This window comes from Aspergillus costaricaensis (genome assembly GCF_003184835.1).
Source record: "Aspergillus costaricaensis CBS 115574 unplaced genomic scaffold BO79scaffold_1, whole genome shotgun sequence".
NCBI classification, from domain to species: Eukaryota; Fungi; Ascomycota; class Eurotiomycetes; order Eurotiales; family Aspergillaceae; genus Aspergillus; species Aspergillus costaricensis.
This window is the reverse complement of record NW_020291801.1, coordinates 1524259-1542525: the sequence shown is the minus strand read 5'-3', so window position 1 is coordinate 1542525 and position 18267 is coordinate 1524259. Positions and strand designations below refer to the sequence as shown.

The following is an 18267-nucleotide window of genomic DNA, read 5'->3' as shown; positions in this document are numbered from 1 at the left end:
TCCTTCACTTATTAAATGAGGATTGATTTCCCTTCCTTACAACCTGTTTCTTTGTTGTTCTTATTGGTCACTGTATCGCATTTAGTTCTGCAATCTGCAGCTTGACCGCTCCTTCATGTCACTATTTTCCCTTTCCTGTGCGGCGGATGAATGGCGTTTCTCTTGTTTGACTGGCTGGCGGTTGGGCTGGAATTGGATACCTGGATTGTTTGCTGAATCCAACCTGGTGCATCTCTCTTCCCTGTGATACCACCTTTTTTCTATGAACCTACACAGTACAATGATGGCTCCAGTGATGAAAAGTTCATGACTTGAATCTGCTTTATTCCTCTCATGCACCGACTTGAATTGGAGCTCTCCGATGCCCGTTTGGTTGGATGTAACGGTCCGGGAATCGGCTGACTCCCAGTGTGAGCGTTTGTGCTAGCGAATAGTTGATTCTGAGTATGCATGCTTATTGCGATTACAAATGAATCTCGTAGAGTACCCTGACTAGACTGTAGTGTATACACTAAGTAGTAGTCTGCACAAAGTACCAAGTTACATCGGAAAGAATGCCGAGCGGGATCCACCAACCAACTTTTTATCTCCGATAAACACCATCATTTCATCCCTCGACTAGAACAGAACTTCCACACCATCTAACCACCACCAATCCACTACACCACACCACACCATCACAATGCGCTAACACCCCAACAACAACCGCAGTCCTCACCATGTCACTGCCCACATCCACCACCCCCAATGGCGCCCCCGCGCCCTCAGACCCAAGCGCATCATCAAACGCCGCCGCCGCCGCGACCAACACCAATAACATGGACGAGAAACCCCCCTCACCACCACTGGAATCCGCACCCCAGGCGCAACCCTCCGAACCCACCCTCCACCCCATCTCCCACAAACTCACTCAGTTCTACACCATCTCCTACCTAATCTTCTTCGCCATCTTCGGCACTCTCGCCCGTCTCGGCCTGCAAGCCCTAACCTTCTACCCAGGCGCCCCCATAGTCACCGGCGTCCTCTGGGCTAATGTCGGCGGTTCCCTGCTGATGGGATTCTTTCAGGAGGATCGGAGACTGTTTCGTGAGGAGTGGGGCAAGCCCAATAACAACAACAATAATAACAATACAAGTGATGCCGCCGAGCAGGCAAAGCAACATAAAACCGTCAAGAAGACTATACCGCTGTATATCGGTCTCACGACGGGGTTCTGCGGGTGTTTCACATCCTTCTCGTCGTTTATTCGCGATGTGTTTCTCGCGTTGACGAATGATTTGCCCAATCCTTCCTCTGAGGGAAATATTGTGTCGAGGAATGGAGGGTACAGTTTCATGGCTCTGGTTGCTGTGATTCTCAGTACGGTTTCGCTGAGTCTATGTGCTTTGTTGTTCGGGACGCATCTTGCTACCGCGCTAGATGGGGTTACTCCTACGGTTCCGTTTCGGTTTACGAGACGGGTTTTGGATCCCGTTATGGCGGTGCTGGGTTGGGGGTGTTGGCTTGGCGCGGTGTTTTTGGCGATTTGGCCTCCGGATCGACATGACGCGAAGGGAATGGAGGTATGGCGTGGTCGGGCGGTGTTTGCGATTGTGTTTGCCCCGTTGGGGTGTTTTCTGCGGTTTTATGTGTCTTTGTTGCTCAATGCCAGGGTGCCGAGTTTTCCCTTGGGGACTTTTGCGGTGAATGTCGTTGGGACGGTGGTGTTGGCTATGTGTTTTGATTTGCAGCATGTCGCGGGGATTGGAGGCGGGGTGTTGACTGCGTGTCAGGTTTTGCAGGGGGTTATGGATGGGTTTTGTGGGTCGGCGACGACGATTAGTACTTGGGTCGCGGAGTTGAGTGCCCTTGGGGCTGTGGGAGGGAGGAAGAGATGGGCGGCGTATGTTTATGGGGTGGTTAGTGTGGGTGTTGCGTTGGGGTTTGTGGTTGTTATTGTGGGTTCGTTGGGGTGGACGAGGGGGTTTGATGGGCCGGTTTGTGGGTAGAGGTGTAGGTGTAGGTTGTAGTAATGTATATAATATAGTATAATGTAGTATAGTATATAGTATAGTGTAGATGATATATGTGTAATGTATAGTATGTCTTTGGTTTCATTAATCATGGAGTCATTTCAGTGTAGCGCTACTTCTTCATGTCTTACCAGCACGCGCTGGTTTGCCTGCCTCTTCGGAGCGTTGTAGATGGCGGTTCCTGTGCATCGCCATGGGGTATCCGAGCAGGTCCCTTTTCAGGGCATTGCGATGCAATATCCAGTTCAGGCTTCCATGCTCCAGCGGCGCCTGATATGCAGTGGCCTATCACTGCAACGTTGCTATCGCGGGATTCGCTGCTCAATCAGCTATTGTGATCGTAGTCAGTTGAATGTGTATCATCACTTCACATCCATCTCATCGCCCTCTCGGCCCCCCGACACAGAAGCAGGGCCCTTATCCTTCCCCTGCCCTTGCTGCTGCCCCTGCTGCTCCCCCGTCGGAAAACTGAGATACTTCCAATCCTCAATCTCCTCGATAATACACTTCAAGCGATCCCGAATACTCTCCACCGCATATGTCCCCAAGATCAACCTCAACGGCGGATACGAACAATGCCCCAACTGCCACACCAAATGCGCTGCCTTAACCGCACTCGCCGGCTGCTTATCCCCCAACCACATAAGCATGCGCTTCGCATGCGCCGCCGGCGACGTAGGCGTATTATACGGCTCACTCGGCGGCTTGACCAAGAAATGGCCATAAAGTGGTAACGGCGACCCCAGCGCCAACTTATTGGCATTATCCTGCTCTTCGTCCACGCCATACTCACCACCGCCAAAGATACTCTCTTCTCCACCTCCCACCAAATCCCCCACATCATCGCGTCTCATATGCCCCGGTTCCACGAGCGTCGTCTTAATATTGAACTGATCCACCTCATAGAGCATACTCTCCATCAAGCCCTCAACCGCATACTTGCTCGCACAGTACGGCCCCAATCCCGGCACTCCCAGAGCCCCCGACGTAGAACTGAAGATCAAGTACCGCCCGGCCCCGCGCTCCCGAAAGTGCGGCAACGACAACTGAATCATATTCAGCGTGCCTGTAAAATTCGTCTCGAACTGGTCCCGGATATCGTATTCATCTTGGTCCTCGCATGCCCCGATTACACCGTACCCGGAGCAATTGGCGATGATGTCTATGCGCCCGAAGCGCGCGATCGTGGCGTCGATGACGCGTTGGACGGTGGGGCGCGCTCGCACGTCGCAAAGTAGTCCGAGGCATTTGTTGGGGTGTTCTTCTTCGAGCTTGGACATGGCTGCCGGGGTGGTTTCGAAGGTGCGGCCTACTGCGCTGACGAGGTCATTTCGCGATAGAGCCGTTTTGACGAGTGACCGGCCCATGTGGCCTGTTGCGCCGAAGATGAGCCATACGAGGGGCTTCGGGGGGTTCGAGGGGCCCGGGGGGTCGGTGGTCGAGGGGAGTTGGAGCTTGGGTTCGCGGGTTGATGTGGTTGCGGATGCGGTTGGGGAGACGGCCGATCCGGGGTTCTTGGTGTGGTTGTGGGGGGAAGTGTAGAAGTCCATTGTTGTGTTGTATGTTGGGTGTGGAAGAGGAGGGTTGTAGCCCGCGCCGCTTGGGCTGTGAGGTGAGATTGGGGCGTGTGCCCGATTAGAGTGAGGTGTAGGAGTGACTGGAGTGGGTTGAGATTGGAATTGAGGTGAAGCTGTCGGGGATTCAAGACTCCCGAACTACTTAGATTTACTCCGCACTGCCAGGTCCGGGGAAGTCACGTGGGGGTCACACGTGCGTCTACCAATGCGACTTACAATACAGTTCTGCTTTGAAGATGTACATAGTGGATAATCTAATAGTGAATTTGCACTCTAGCATTATCTAGATCATGAAATTGTAGTGGCTAGCCTCTTAATGCTTGTCGGCTGCGTATCTGGGACTCCGACGCAGTCGCTTTGCGGGAGGTTCAGCATCACGGTCAGCACCAACAATGGCCCAATTCTCATCGTCCTCCGGGGACGAAACACGCTCCGTGGGTTTCTGGGTCTCGTCTGACTGCTGCTGTTGTTTCCGGGGGTGATACAAGGAAATAGTGAACAGCTCGAAGTTCTTCGTGGTATCATCCTCGTCTTTGGCGGAATCCTCGGACGCCTGTTTCTCCGCGGCCTCCTTGGAAGTATTGGTGGAGGGGGCATCTTGGGGCTTGGAGAAGAGACGGGAGAAGATTGATGCTTGACCGCCACTCTCAGCCGAATCCTTTGGTTCCTTATTCTCCGCAGTCGTCTCCTCTTCCTCGTCTTCTTCCGCATCGCTAAACTCCCACATCTCGTGGGTTTCCTTTCTCACCAATGCGGTCACCCACAGAGAGATCAGGACCCCAGGTACCAGGTACAGGAGCGCAGGCTGGGGATGATCAAATACCTGCATTACGATCAACGTCGCAAGCATACCTAGAACATAACCAACCAGGCTGGCGGTGAAATATGGCTTAGGGAAAGATCGGGCATTGTGGTAGGGAGGATCCAGCTGCGGCTTGCTTGGCGCCACGGAACGGGTCCAGAAACGTTCTCCCCATCCTCCTAGCGCAGACTGATATACAGGCTTGACTATTTCCGAGCCCTTGCCCTCTGCTAGCGCCTTTTGCTGGCCCTTGCGCTTGTAGTATAGGTAAAGATCGAACCGGAGTGCCAGACCTACCATCATGCCGGGAATGATGATGTCGCCCAAGCCCAGCATGGCAAGGGAGATGGTATCGGGTGCCTCCCCAGGCGCTGCAGGGCGCGGAAACAGGAGCTTGATCGGGACGTCTAAGGTCTTTGCAACCGTCACCATCAGTGGCGTGAAATAGACAAAGTAGATGTCATAGAAGAACAGAGATCCCAGGATCAGCGATCCGGTGATGAAAGTAGATGGTGACATAAATTGCAGGGTACCATAGCAGAAACTGAATCCCAGGAAATTAGTCAACCACCATGGTTTGGACACGAAAGTGAAGTAACCAATCGTAGGGAATGATACAGCTATGCTGATAATGTCCAAGATACTAAGCCAACATTCGGTGCGGAAAACACGATGTATATGGATCCTAAGCTTAGCGCGCCAATATACAATTTCACGGCAAGTCCAGAGTGCTGCGCGAGCGGTATGTGGCAATGGGATTGACCCCCAGAACCCAGGAAGGGGAGAGTTCCGGATCTCCACCTCCGAAGACTCCGATTTAGAGGTATCCTCCGAAGCGTTTTTAAAAATGCGTTGGGTGGACTTGGTCTTCCAAACTTTTCCAGAGCTGCTGTACTCGCGGGGAAAGACAAATGATCTCACGACAGCGAAGGAGTCTTTCAGGAAAGCTATAGCAAAGAGCATACCCATCTGGGAGAAATAGTAGCCAAGTATCTTATTCAGAAGTTCAGCGCCCATGTGCTTGATGACCAGATACAAGCCTCCGAGGGTTAAGCCAGCTGTCAGGGGAAACATCAATGCGTCACTTGGTGCAAGTCCCTCCATCTTCTGAATACCACCAGCTTCCTCTTCTGATTCGTCTCCATCTTCGTCCGACTTCTCGGGTTTTGCGGCCGATGACGGTCTCGACAGGGATGCATGGGCGCCAATGTAGATGGGGAAGAGGGCGGAGACAAGCAGATGACCGTAAGTTGGTAGCAAAGGTTTGATCTGTGTGAAGTGATATATGGCCTGGCCCAGAAGCTCGGCAATGGGGCTGACCTCGTCCATTGCTGCGAAGATCTCAAGTTTGTTGCTAGCGTTGAAAGCAAGAATGGTGTGAAGACGATGATGCAAAAAGGGATTAGTCCATGGCGCAGTGTCGCAGACTTTCGATAATAATATAGGTTTTGTGATGGATGTAGTCACCGTAGGGTCGGTCGGGTGACTCCGTCAAATAGACGGATATTGTTGCTGTGCCCGTTAGTGTTGGTGGGTTTGGTGATCTGTTGTTGATGGTGCCTGGTTGCCAGTGACGTGAGCGGGTATCTGCACGTGATGATAGGGCAGTCACGTGGCATAGCATGGAATAGCAGTTATCTATGGACTACTTAACTATCGATTCATTTTTATTTAGGTCAGTAACACGCCTGCAGCAGTAGTCCTTTCTCGAGGGTTTCCAATCTACTTTTTCTCTGTTTTTTTGAGCATCAGCATGGAGGACTAGAATGCTGCGGCAGACCGGCCCTGTTGGCTGGACCGATCCATATTCGAATGATGTATCATGTAGGGGACGCACATCACGGGCATCAGTGGACCGAACCAGAACATTGTTAACGTTCAATAGTTGTCCCCTCGTCCCCGCAGCTGTCCAGACTGATCCTGATTCAATTATTTAGATAAGGCATACTTGCGGCTTGCGCCCAACGCCTGATGGTCCGAGCGGTAAATAAAAGATGGTTTCCGACTGTATATATATATACACTGCCCACACATGTGATTCCAGGACTATCGAATCGGCAGTACAACTGAAATCTAAATACAGGTAGCAAGATATTACTAGGATACAATGATTGCATTAGAGGGGCTAGTGGGACAAGCATCACTAGTCGTAAGGTTTCATCGAGCGTGTCTGAGATCCCCCCGCCTCCAGTGGTACTAGAGTAGTAGTACAACCCGCATATCATGACTTTGCTCATGAACTCGACTTTGTTCCAGCTTGACACAAAGGACTATACCTTATTATATGCCATCCGGCCAGGCCAGATGGTTGAACATGTACAGTAAGCTTTCAAGGAAGCCGGTACCTACAAAGGCGAACCAGTGGACAGGAAAACTCGCTCTGCATCCGCCTGCGAGCGTCGTCTTCCCAAGGACTAAAGCGCATCAATTGTGACTCAAAAACAGGTTTTAAACCAAGTCCACGGCGTTATCTGTCCATTGATCGATGTCCTCACTGTCTCACCATGCAGACGGACTCTCCCCACCATCCTTCCTCCTCAATGAGGCCGAATGCTGGAAAAGCCGCAGCTGCATCGCTGCCATACACGCATATGCGACATGCAGAAACCATTCGCCCTGTTGGCTTGAACGTCCTTGGGTCAGCCGAACAGCCTGTCCCTCTCTAACTTGCTCAACCCAATTAGTTCCACGGCTTGCGAAGTTGTCTCACCGCAGGGGTAGACGTTCTGGCGAGGTGGCACCCTTGATGAATACAAATATACCGTCCTCCCCTCAGGACTTCGTCTGACAACGTTGTCAAGTCTCTTCAGTTGTCTATCTCAAGCAATTCCCATTCTACTTCATCTCAGCCTCCTTGTCTCGCATTGTTAGCGTATTAAGTATGGCTCCTCTGCAGAAAGTGATCGTGGTCTACGGTGCCACTGGTGAGTCAGGCTGGCAGCGTCATCTGCCATGTGTACAAGACTAACACTACCCAGGTGTCCAGGGGCGATCTGTCGCCCTCTCCCTCCTCAAGAGCCAGCAGAACTTCGCCATCCGGGCACTAACTCGGAACCCCCAGTCGGAAAAGGCGAAGGAATTGGCCCGGCTAGGGGCTGAGGTGGTCAAGGCTGATGGATTCAACGATAACGACATGCAGAATGCCCTGTCTGGCGCCTGGGGATTCTGGCTCAACACCCACCACCATGACCCAGTAAGTGGCCTTCATGATTACGAAGATACCACACACCGTGAACCACATGCTGATCGCCTTTCAGGCGGTAACGCAACCCGGTGGCCCGACTGACGAAGATCTCGGCAACCGCCTCATCGAGATTGCGGCCAAGGCAGGCGTGAAGGTCTTCATTTACAGTACCTGCGAGTCTCCTGCGATATTCACCAAAGGCGTCGCGCCCGTTCCGGGCATGGATGGTATGTTCGCCTTCGATTTCTTCCTCTCACGTCTGACTTTCGCTCCCTACAGCCAAACACCGATGTGAGCTGTATGCTCGAACCTTCAAGGAATTCGACGCCGTCATTGGCGCTTTCCCCGGGTGGTACTTTGAGAACTATGTCACTCCCGAGTATGCGCAGGCCTTCGGTGGCTTCCCTATGTTCCCAGACGACGAGGGCTACCTGACCTGGCACGCTCCCTTGGTAGGCGGCGAAGGCAAGGTCCAAACGGTCTCCATTGAGGATGATTTTGGTGAGATGGTGCACGGAATGTTCCTGAACCCGCTGAAGTGGAAAAATAAGACCATTCAGTGCGTGAGTGATGCGTTCACATATGAGGATATGGTGAAGACGTTCACTGAGGGTAAGTTTCCGATTCGACTTATTCTGGGAGTTGCTGACTGGTGTCGCAGTCACGGGGAAGAAAGCTCGCTATGTTCCCATGGCATCGGCAGATGATCTCCCAACCCATGGTAGCACTGTCCTCATTGAGTTGCAGGACGTCTTCAAATACACCCAGAACAACAATGGCTGGTTCTTCGGCAACCCCGACGACTTCGCAACCTGCCAGTCACTCAAGGACGAGGCCCGCCGGGATAAGGGTCTTGAGCCGGAGCCGGTCATTTCCATGACCAAGTACTTCATCAAGCACTATGGACCCAACTAAACCGGAAGGATTGGGGGCAAGATGCAGCGCTGTTTCAACTTGCTAGAGAGACGTTTATGTGCAACATCAAAAATAGCGAATATCAGAACAAACGACTCTTTCCATTCTTTCTCAGTTCACAGTGCGAGACGTAATAGTAAACTAGCATTTTCTATGGGTAAAATGCATCATAACACACATACTTGTTTTCCTGAACAGTAGGTAGGAAACGGTCAGTAAATGGCGCACTCGCATCCCACGCTCAGTCTGCTGAGTTGGCCCGAACAAGTACTCCAAAAGCCAAATCTGCGCAATACGTAAGTAGTAGTTTTGGGGCCGGCGCCAATTGTTGGACAGGAACAGTCCGGATGCATGACTTGCAGGAAGGAGGTAAAATCATGGCTATACTGCAGTGCCTAGACTCTCACAGGATAATGTAAACAGTCTAGGCGGTGAGACTTTTTGTTCTGTTTGTCGGCATGACAGCGGTGACCGAGGGCAAAATTTCGGGCGGAGATGAATTATTATCACAATCCATTCTTGCGCTTCACACTCATTCCTCCTGCGGAAGGCATTTGACAATCATTGCAAGATTGCGACCTTCAGTCGCTCATTCGAATTGTCTGACAGTATTTGAGGATAATTTCAAAGCACTTGTCTCGAGCCCCTGCAGCTTCAATTGCTCCCAATCCCTGTCTTCAACCCCACCACCATTGTCCGCGGGGTTCTGTCATAGTCATCCTGAAATTCGGAATCGCAAACCAACATGGTCCACGCCACGCCAGTACCGAGCAGTGGCTTCCAAGCCTTGATCCTCTGTGGTCCTGGTGAGAGCTTGAACACCATCTCCTCTAATCCCGAAGAAAACCCAAAATGCTTAATCCCCATCGCTGTATGTATTGGCAAATTCTCCGCGCGGGACTCCAGACCAAGCAGTCACTAATATCAATGGATGCGCAGCTCAGGCCGATGGTATACTACCCGCTGGATTGGTGCAAGCGCGCAGGAATACATGGTGAGCGACGACAATGCGCCTCCCTGAGGCCGTTGGGTCTTGCGGCCCTTGCTGAAGTGAAAGACTAACGGCTCAGATATCGTCTTGATCACACCTCCCTCCGCTCTGGCTCCCCTCAAGGCTGCGCTACAACAGAACCCGTACCTCACGTCACTCTCTTCGCCCTCCCCCACGATCATTGCCCCGAAGGACCTTAAGATGACAACAGGAACCGCGGAACTACTGCGTCTACCCGAAGTACAAGCTTGCATCCAATCCAATTTCTTGCTGTTGAGTTGTGATCTGCTGTGCGATATCCCTGGCGAGCATTTGCTTGAGGCATGGCTCGCCTCGCAGAGTGAATTGGGTCCCGCTGCCCAAGGAGGTCTGTCCGTGTTCTATCCCGCGAAAGGCATCCAAGACGAGATCAAGAAAGAGCCGACCGATTTTGTGGCGATTACTTCTCTCGACCAGGATGAGGTGCCTTCTGTCTCACGTCATGAGCTCTCAAAACTCGTCCTGTCAATGCCCATGGATACCTTGAAAGAGCAGGTAGAGAATGATAAGGGGCTTCTGCTTCGTCATACCCTGGTGGAGAAGCATGCCTCGGTCAAGATGTTGACCAGCTACCGCGATGCACACCTGTACATTCTGCCTAAGTGGGTTCGATCGCTCGCACAGCACCAGGAGCGCTTCGAATCTGTAAGTGAGGACTTGATCGGCTACTGGGCGAAAGCCGGGTGGCAGCGTGGGCTGAGCGCCAAGCTCGGCATCGATGAGATCGTGGGCGGACAGAAGGAGACTCAAGATGATCATGGAAGCAATGATGGTGACTCTTTGGAGGAGGAAATCGACCTTCGCAGCATGACCACTACGCACGCTCAGGGTTCCGAGTCCCGCAGCACGAAATCTACCGAGTCCTCGGTGGAAGTTCCGCCCATCCTCGCATACACGACCAAGTCGTCCAAGCAACTCATTCGGCGCGTGGACAGTGCTGCCCTGGTGTTGGCCATGTCTCTGCGTCTTGCCAAGCTCGAGTCAGTCGAAGAGGTTGGCCGCGCTGCTGCCTCGCCATTCAGTCACGCCGCCAAGATTGCTACTCCGGAAGCAGTCGCTTCGAAGTCTATCGTCACGAAGGGCGATTGCTTGTTGGGGTCCAATGTAACGGTAAGCATTTTGAACACTCAACTGTCATCATTCCAACACTAACATCTTGCAAAGGTCGAGGAAAAGTGTGTCATCAAGGAGTCCTGTATTTCTGCCAACGCCAAGATCTGCAGCGGCGCACGTCTCACGAGGTAAGCTCTACGGACCAGTGTCCACCTCATAGTCTCTAACATAAATCAGGTGTGTCATCATGGACAACGCAGTCATCGGACCCAAGTGTGTCCTTACAGGATGTATCGGTAAGTCTTCTACAATAGAAATGACTCTAGGAAATAAGGACCGTGATTGACAATTACATAGTCGGCAGATACAGTCAGATCGGAAAGGATTCCGTACTCAAGGTGCGTCTGAATAATGCTAAACCATGTATCATAAGTTTCTTACTAACTTCTTTTACAGGACTGTGAAATCCAAGATGGCGTCGTGGTTGAGGAAGAGACCGATGCTAAGAACGAGCAATTCATGAGCTTCGAGGGACTCGACGACGAGGATGATGATATGGACATTGATGGAGAGGGCGATAGCGGTGATGATGAGGGGTTCTAGATTAGCTGGACTGTATATTATATAAGCAAATACTTATCAGCATAGTATATATGATCCTACTAGATTATGTCTTCAAATAGATGAGATGACGAGTCTTTCACCTCCTGGTCTATAGATGGATGTTTCGTGTAGAAGAGATGGCTACAATTGATCTAAAAACACCCATCTACTAGGAATGTTGGTAATGATGCAACTGGATGAAATAATTAGGAAAGTAAAGCGCACTCAATCACAGACATCACCACCACTATTCGTGAGGATAGAAAAAGACACCCCCTCTGCATCTAGTCCGAACCTCATGCTAGGAGACCAAGAACAAGCATAGCATTCAAGTCATCCTTCTGGTTAAGAATCAAACAAAACAGCAAACCAAACAACAAGAAGGGCCGGTAGCTCAGGGGTAGAGCGTGGGACTGCAGATCTTAAGGTCACGCGTTCAAATCGCGTTCGGCCCTTTCTTTTTCTTTTTTGCCGCTTTCTCCTCTTCTTCCTCAAGATCTCTTATGGCCAATCAAGATGAAGAGAAATCAACACCCCTTTTTTACCTTTTTCTCTTTTTGGCTCGTATGACTACATCAGGGCTATGTTTAATACTTACTACACATTTCCTAGTGAGAGTTGGTCCGGATTGCTGAAACCTATCACTATAGGAGTACTACGGTTGGGGGGTACAGCAGAATTACATAGGGGCCCGAAGGGCCGCGTAGTGAGGATAATAGTATATTCAATAATATTCAATAATAATATATTATTATCATTCACTATTATTACCTGTAATTACTTATTCTTATTTATTATTATTATATAGTTTAGCAACAGTTATATATAGTAATAATTAGTTATTTATATATTATAAAAAAATTATTTACTGTTATTCTCAGATAAATTTTATTTTAAATTAATAAATCTTATTTAAATTAGGTAATTATACTTTATTATTATAAAGTTATATACTATTTAATAATACTTATTAGATTCTATTAATAAAATAAATAATTTTTTATTTAATATTTTATATATTAATAATATCTGTTACTCATAGTCAGAAAAAATATTATAAGATTAAATAATATATATAAATTATAAATATTCCTGATCTACTGATTATATTATTTATATAATAATATATTCTTATAATTAAGAATCTTGAAAATTATATAAAATTATATTAAGAATAATAAAAAATTAAATTATAATAATTATATAAAATTAATATTCTATAAATAGTATATTAAATCTAATTTATTATTATTAATTAATAATTATTTAAAATTATTATATATATCTATTATAAATACCTGTTTAATCTTATTTTATAATTTTAATAATAACTAACTCTCTGAAGAATGGTAGTAAGAGAATATTATTATTTAATTTAAATTATTAAATTTTTAATACTGTATTAAAAGAAATAAGAAAATTTATAATTAAAAATAATACTTTATATTATAGCTAAGATATATTAATAAAAATTTATATTTAATAAAATTTCCAGCAGTAATTATCTATGAATAACTATAAATAAAAAAATAATTAATATAATATTAATATAAAAAATTATTATAAAAGATTTTTATAATAGTTTTATAAAATAACCAGAGATTCACTGGAAATAGAATTTAATATAATAATAATAAAATAAATTAGACTTATCATACTAAACAAGTATTAAGATAAAATATTTTTTTTAATAAATAAAAAATAATATATTTAGTATATCCTGCTTAAAAAAAAAGTAATAATAAAATTTAATAAAATATATTATTAAGATCTGTATATCAGTATTAAATTTATTTATAAAAATATATTTCTAAATAAAATACAGGCAGGATTTATATAAATTCTAGATTATTTAAAATAAAATTAAATAATTATTTTATTAAAAACTAGCGAGGCCCAGGTATACAGAATAATAAAATTAATTTAATTAAAAAAAATAAATTATAAGTTAAAATAATAAAATATAATTAATTTATTTTTTAAATATTTTTACAAGAAGTATTAGTAACTGATTATATATATTTAAATAAATACTTATTTATATTTTAGCTTATTTATTAAAATATTATAGTTTATAAATAAGTTATACTTAATAGTAAATATATAAAAATAAAAATTAATATAGATAATAAATACTTTAAAATATTTTATTTATTTATTATTTTTTATTATTATATTAAGATTATACAGTAATTTTCCTGCTGTGTATAAGTAAACTAATAAATTAAATTTATTAAAAAGAAGAATTAGATTATATAAAATATTATAAATTCTAAAAATATATAGTTAGAAATTAGTTAGTCCTGAAGTAATAATTATTAAATACTAAAAAATATAATAATTATAGAATATTTAAATATATATATTATTAGAAAATACTACTTAGCTAATTAAAATAAATATAATAATAAATATAATCTCTGTACAGGTATAGATCAGTTACTGAAAAAATAAAAATAAATCTATAATAAAAAAAAGAGATAATATTAATAATTAAATTTATAATAAAAATCTTATATAGAACCAGGCTGTAATTATATAATATTAAAAAATAATAAATAAAATAATAATTTTTTAATTAAACTTTGATAATATCTAAGTCTTTAAATATTTTAAAAAAAAAAATTAAAATTAATAAATAAATTAAATTATTTTTTATAAAATTATACTGAAGCTAGTAATATCAGAAAATAAAAAAATTCTTTAAATATATTTTAAAAAATAATAGCTAATTCTCTTTTAATTAAAATAAAATATATTATATAGACGGTCTAGAATAATATTAAAAATTAAAATAATTTATTTAATTAGTAAGAGTATAGACTGTATTTTCTTAATATTAAAATATTTTTATTATTTAAAAATAATTATCTGATAATTACTCTTAACTTAATAATATTAATATTAAAAATAGTACTGGCTGTAGGAGACTATATTATATTTTAAATTAATTTTTTTTTTTAAAAATAATAATAAATCTAATATTTTATATTAGTATTATAGCTAAATATATTATTATTCTTAATTTATTATAATATATTTCTAGTAAGTATTATAACAGATATAATAATAATTATTTATTTCTTATAGAGGATACTGTAAAAATTTTTTATAATAATTTTAAGATTAATATTAATATTAGTCAGAATATTCTGAAATAAGGTATTATAGAAATCTAGTATTATAATAAAAAAATTAATCAGATATTTTTATTTTTAATAAAATAGATTAATTAATATTAAATAAATTTTTTTTAAAGCTCTGAACATATTACAGTAAACTTTAAAATTATTAATAAAAAAAAAAGATTTTATTTATAATTAATAAGATAATTATATAAAATAATTATATTTAAATATCTTAAATTCAAGTTCTGCTTAGAGTAAATATATAAAAATATATAATTATATCTATTTAATACAGAAAATTAAAATATAATAAATAAAGATAATATTATCAGATAATATAATTAAAAGATCTGTATAAATAAGCTGGAAACTGATATAATTATTAATTAATATAAAAAAAATTTTAAATACTATATTTTTTATTAATTAATACTTACTATTAATATAAGAATCTGTAAGTTTAAAAAAATATTTATATTTATTTTAAATTTTAATAAGCTAATATGGTTTAAAAATAGACTGAATAATATAAATAATTTAATTATATATATATAAATAAGACTAGATATTCTTACTAATAAATATTATTTTATTATATTAAAATAATATATTAAAATACTACTATAACCAGAAAATAAATTAAATAAAATTACTTAAAAAAAAATATTTCTAGAATCCAGACAGGAAGTATACTGATTAAATATAATAATAAAAAATAAGCTTTATATATAATAATATTATAATTTAATAAGATAATCAGAATATTCTGTTATTTTAAAATATAGTTTAAATAATTCTAGATTAGATAATAAAATAAAAAAGAAAAGATATAGCAGGTTATAAATATATTATATAAATATTTTTTATTCTGAAAAATTCTTTATAACTGATAAGACTAAACTCTAAATCTTAAAATTAATTAAAATAAAATATATTTTTATTAATAGTACAGGCAGAAAATTTTATATATATTTTTTTAAAATATCTAGTTTTTTAGAAATAGACTTAAATTCTTTAAATAATATAATTAAAATTAATATCTTATATAATACTATATAATTACTCTAAAAAATTAAAATAGTAAAAATTTATAATTTAAATATAATAATAAATTCAGAAAACTGGTCTTAAGAATAATTAATATTAAATTTAAAATATTTTATAAAAAACTTTTACTAGTTACTTTTATTTTTATAAAAAGAAATTTTCTGAGAAAATATAGTTAGAAGATTCTTTAGATTATTAAAAAGAAAAAAAATATCTTTATAAATTATATTAAAAAAAAATATATTATTTTTAATAAAATCAGTATTATTATTTATATTAGTATTACTATTAGTATTATTATTAAAATTAGTAATACTATTAATATCTATATTAATATTATTATTAGTATTACTACTGAAACCAGTATTACTGTTAATATTTATACTAGTATTATTATTATTATTATTATTAATATTTATCTTTATATTACTATCTGAATTAATATTAATAATATATCCAGTATAAGTATTAGAATTAATATAAAAATTATTTATATTAAGATTACTAGCTGCCGCTGGTTTAGCTATTATTAAAATTAATATTAATATATTTTAATTAAATAGACTCTACTTACATGGGAGTATTATCTAAATATTTAATAAAAAAAGAATTTATATTATATTTTAATCTTTAGTAATTAATTTTTTAAAAATAAAATATAATAAGTATTACTAATCAGTACAGACTGGTTGAATAAAATAAAATATAATTTAAATTAAATAATAGAAAATAAAGAAAAATAAAAACTAATTTATAAAAAATATAACTAGAAGTAGAAGTTCTAGACAGTCTTTATAAATTTTATAAATTATAATAAAAACTTAATAATATCTAGAACTGTATTATTAATAAATAATATTTTCTAAAATTTAGATATATTTTTATTATTAAAGATTTATATATATAATTATTATAATAACCAAAGATATTAATACTAAAGATATTAATTATAGAAAGATAGGTATTATATATATTAATAATTTATAAATTAATATTATTATAAAAATTATTAAGAATTTATTATATTTATATCTATTTAAGATAGATATATATCATGGATTATATAAATAAAAAGATAATAAATAAAATACTATTACTAAATAATACTACTAGTAGTTAACTGTAGTAAATAGTAAATATATATTTAAGATTACTATAATATTACTATAATAATAGTACTAGTACTATATATTTAAGTATTATTATTATTATTTAATAATTAATATTATTATAATTATAACATAATTTTAATTTCTATTACTAGTACTTATCAGTCTTTTAATACTAAGAGAATTCTGTAAAAGCCTTTTACAAGATCTTATATATTTAATAATAAGAATTAGTATTATAATTATTATAATATAGTAAATAAAATTAATTATTAATTATTAAATTTATAATAATTATACAGCTTTTTATTATTTATTTAATAATATATATAATTTATATTACTTATAATTTATTATTAGTTATTTTTATTTTATTACTTCTGCTTACTACCTTCAATTTCTTTATAAATAATTATTTAAATAACTTTATTTTAATATTATTATTATAATTATACTTTTATACTATTTATTATAGTCTATTATAAAATCTATAATAAAATCTGCAGTAGAATTTATTTATAATTATATAAAAATTATTTTTTCTTTTTTTTCTTTCTTTTTTTTTTATTATCTTATTTTTTTTTACTAAGACTTTTATTATTATATTTCTATTAAGTCTAATTCTTATATTACTGTTTTAAATTATTTTTTATATTATTATTATATCTGCTGCTATAGTTATTATTATTATTATAATTATTTTTATTTCTACCAGTCTACTTCTTTATAAAAAAAATCTATTCTTTTTATTATAGAAAATTTTTTTAAACTCCTGGATTTCTCAGCTAAAGTTCTGGAGAAAATTATTATAATTCTAGAAGTTATTAAAAAAATTATTAATATTATACTAGAAATTAAGAAGATATATAATAAGATAAAAAAGATAAAGAAAATAATCTAAGATTAATAAAAATTTTAAATAAGTTTATATTTCTTTAAATATATAATTAATATATAATTAATATATAGCCAGTATCTTATTATCAGTATTATAATAAATTATTTCAGAAAAATTATTATTAAAAATACAGAACAGAAAAGAACAGAAAAAAAAATAATTTAATAATTATTTAAATAATAATACTTAGATATAATTTCTTATAAAAATATAAATTTTTATAATTATTAATTCTATAATAATCTAATATAATCTATTATCTAATATATTTTATAAATATTATAACTTATTTATTTAAATTCTGGTCCAGTATTTTTTTTATTCTATTTATATCTTCTAGTTTTTATTTAATATTATTATTTTTATTTTTATTCTTATTTTTATTTTTATATTTATATTTATTATCAGTATTATATTTATCTTTATTCTTATTTCTATTATTCTGCTGTTATTTTTATCTATTAATATTAGATATAATTTTAATTATTTTATTCTTATTCTGAATAATTAGTTCCAGTTTTTATAAATAGAATCTAGTTATATTTATTTTATTATTAAAATAATCTAACTTATTAAATTTTTTTAAAAAAAGATATTTTTTTTTATATATTTTAGCAGAATTATCTTCTATAAATTTATTTATATTAATAATTAAATAAATATAATATATTCTAATTATAGATACTGAATAGCAGGGAAAATCTTTAATATTAAATTTATTTTAAAATTTATTATAATTATATAAATTATCAAAGATATATAAAATAAAATAATAATTTTATTTATTTAGTAGAGCAGTGCTGGATATATTTATAAAATATTATTTATTAATATTTATAAAATAAGTTAATATTATAAACTGGATTATAATATCTAATATTAATTAATATTATTTATAAAAATCTTTTA

General features: G+C 37.5%; 5 protein-coding genes and 1 non-coding gene across 6 annotated transcripts; 4 read left to right on the top strand and 2 right to left on the bottom strand.

Moving 5' to 3' along the window:
- The first annotated feature begins 654 nt into the window (after nt 1–654).
- On the top strand, nt 655–2377 carry BO79DRAFT_185167 (FluC/FEX family fluoride channel). Its single transcript, XM_025680377.1, has 2 exons — nt 655–1882; nt 2081–2377. The coding sequence occupies exons 1-2, from the start codon at nt 720–722 to the stop codon at nt 2181–2183; spliced, it is 1266 nt and encodes a 421-aa protein (XP_025545371.1). The 5' UTR covers nt 655–719; the 3' UTR covers nt 2184–2377.
- Nucleotides 2375–3663, bottom strand: BO79DRAFT_185164 (SDR family oxidoreductase; the record flags this gene model as incomplete). The annotated part of the gene is made up of 1 exon (XM_025680376.1): nt 2375–3663. The coding sequence occupies exon 1, from the start codon at nt 3560–3562 to the stop codon at nt 2375–2377; it is 1188 nt and encodes a 395-aa protein (XP_025545370.1). The 5' UTR covers nt 3563–3663.
- Nucleotides 3664–3888: 225 nt separating this feature from the next.
- Nucleotides 3889–5910, bottom strand: BO79DRAFT_206232 (aspartic endopeptidase). The gene has a single exon (XM_025681933.1). The coding sequence runs from the start codon at nt 5718–5720 to the stop codon at nt 3903–3905; it is 1818 nt and encodes a 605-aa protein (XP_025545369.1). The 5' UTR covers nt 5721–5910; the 3' UTR covers nt 3889–3902.
- A 1362-nt stretch (nt 5911–7272) lies between these two features.
- BO79DRAFT_261723 (NmrA/HSCARG family protein) lies at nt 7273–8539 on the top strand (the record flags this gene model as incomplete). The annotated part of the gene is made up of 5 exons (XM_025686522.1): nt 7273–7315; nt 7370–7584; nt 7649–7802; nt 7855–8187; nt 8237–8539. The coding sequence occupies 5 exons, from the start codon at nt 7273–7275 to the stop codon at nt 8488–8490; spliced, it is 999 nt and encodes a 332-aa protein (XP_025545368.1). The 3' UTR covers nt 8491–8539.
- Nucleotides 8540–9030: 491 nt separating this feature from the next.
- On the top strand, nt 9031–11192 carry BO79DRAFT_163396 (translation initiation factor eIF-2B gamma subunit family protein). Its single transcript, XM_025679128.1, has 7 exons — nt 9031–9361; nt 9430–9484; nt 9561–10630; nt 10685–10761; nt 10811–10869; nt 10931–10971; nt 11030–11192. Exons 1-7 carry the CDS (start codon nt 9236–9238, stop codon nt 11174–11176), a joined length of 1575 nt encoding a protein of 524 aa, XP_025545367.1. The 5' UTR covers nt 9031–9235; the 3' UTR covers nt 11177–11192.
- Nucleotides 11193–11559: 367 nt separating this feature from the next.
- On the top strand, nt 11560–11631 carry BO79DRAFT_t7. The gene has a single exon. It is a non-coding gene; the product is annotated as a tRNA-Cys (tRNA).
- The last annotated feature ends 6636 nt before the right edge of the window (nt 11632–18267 follow it).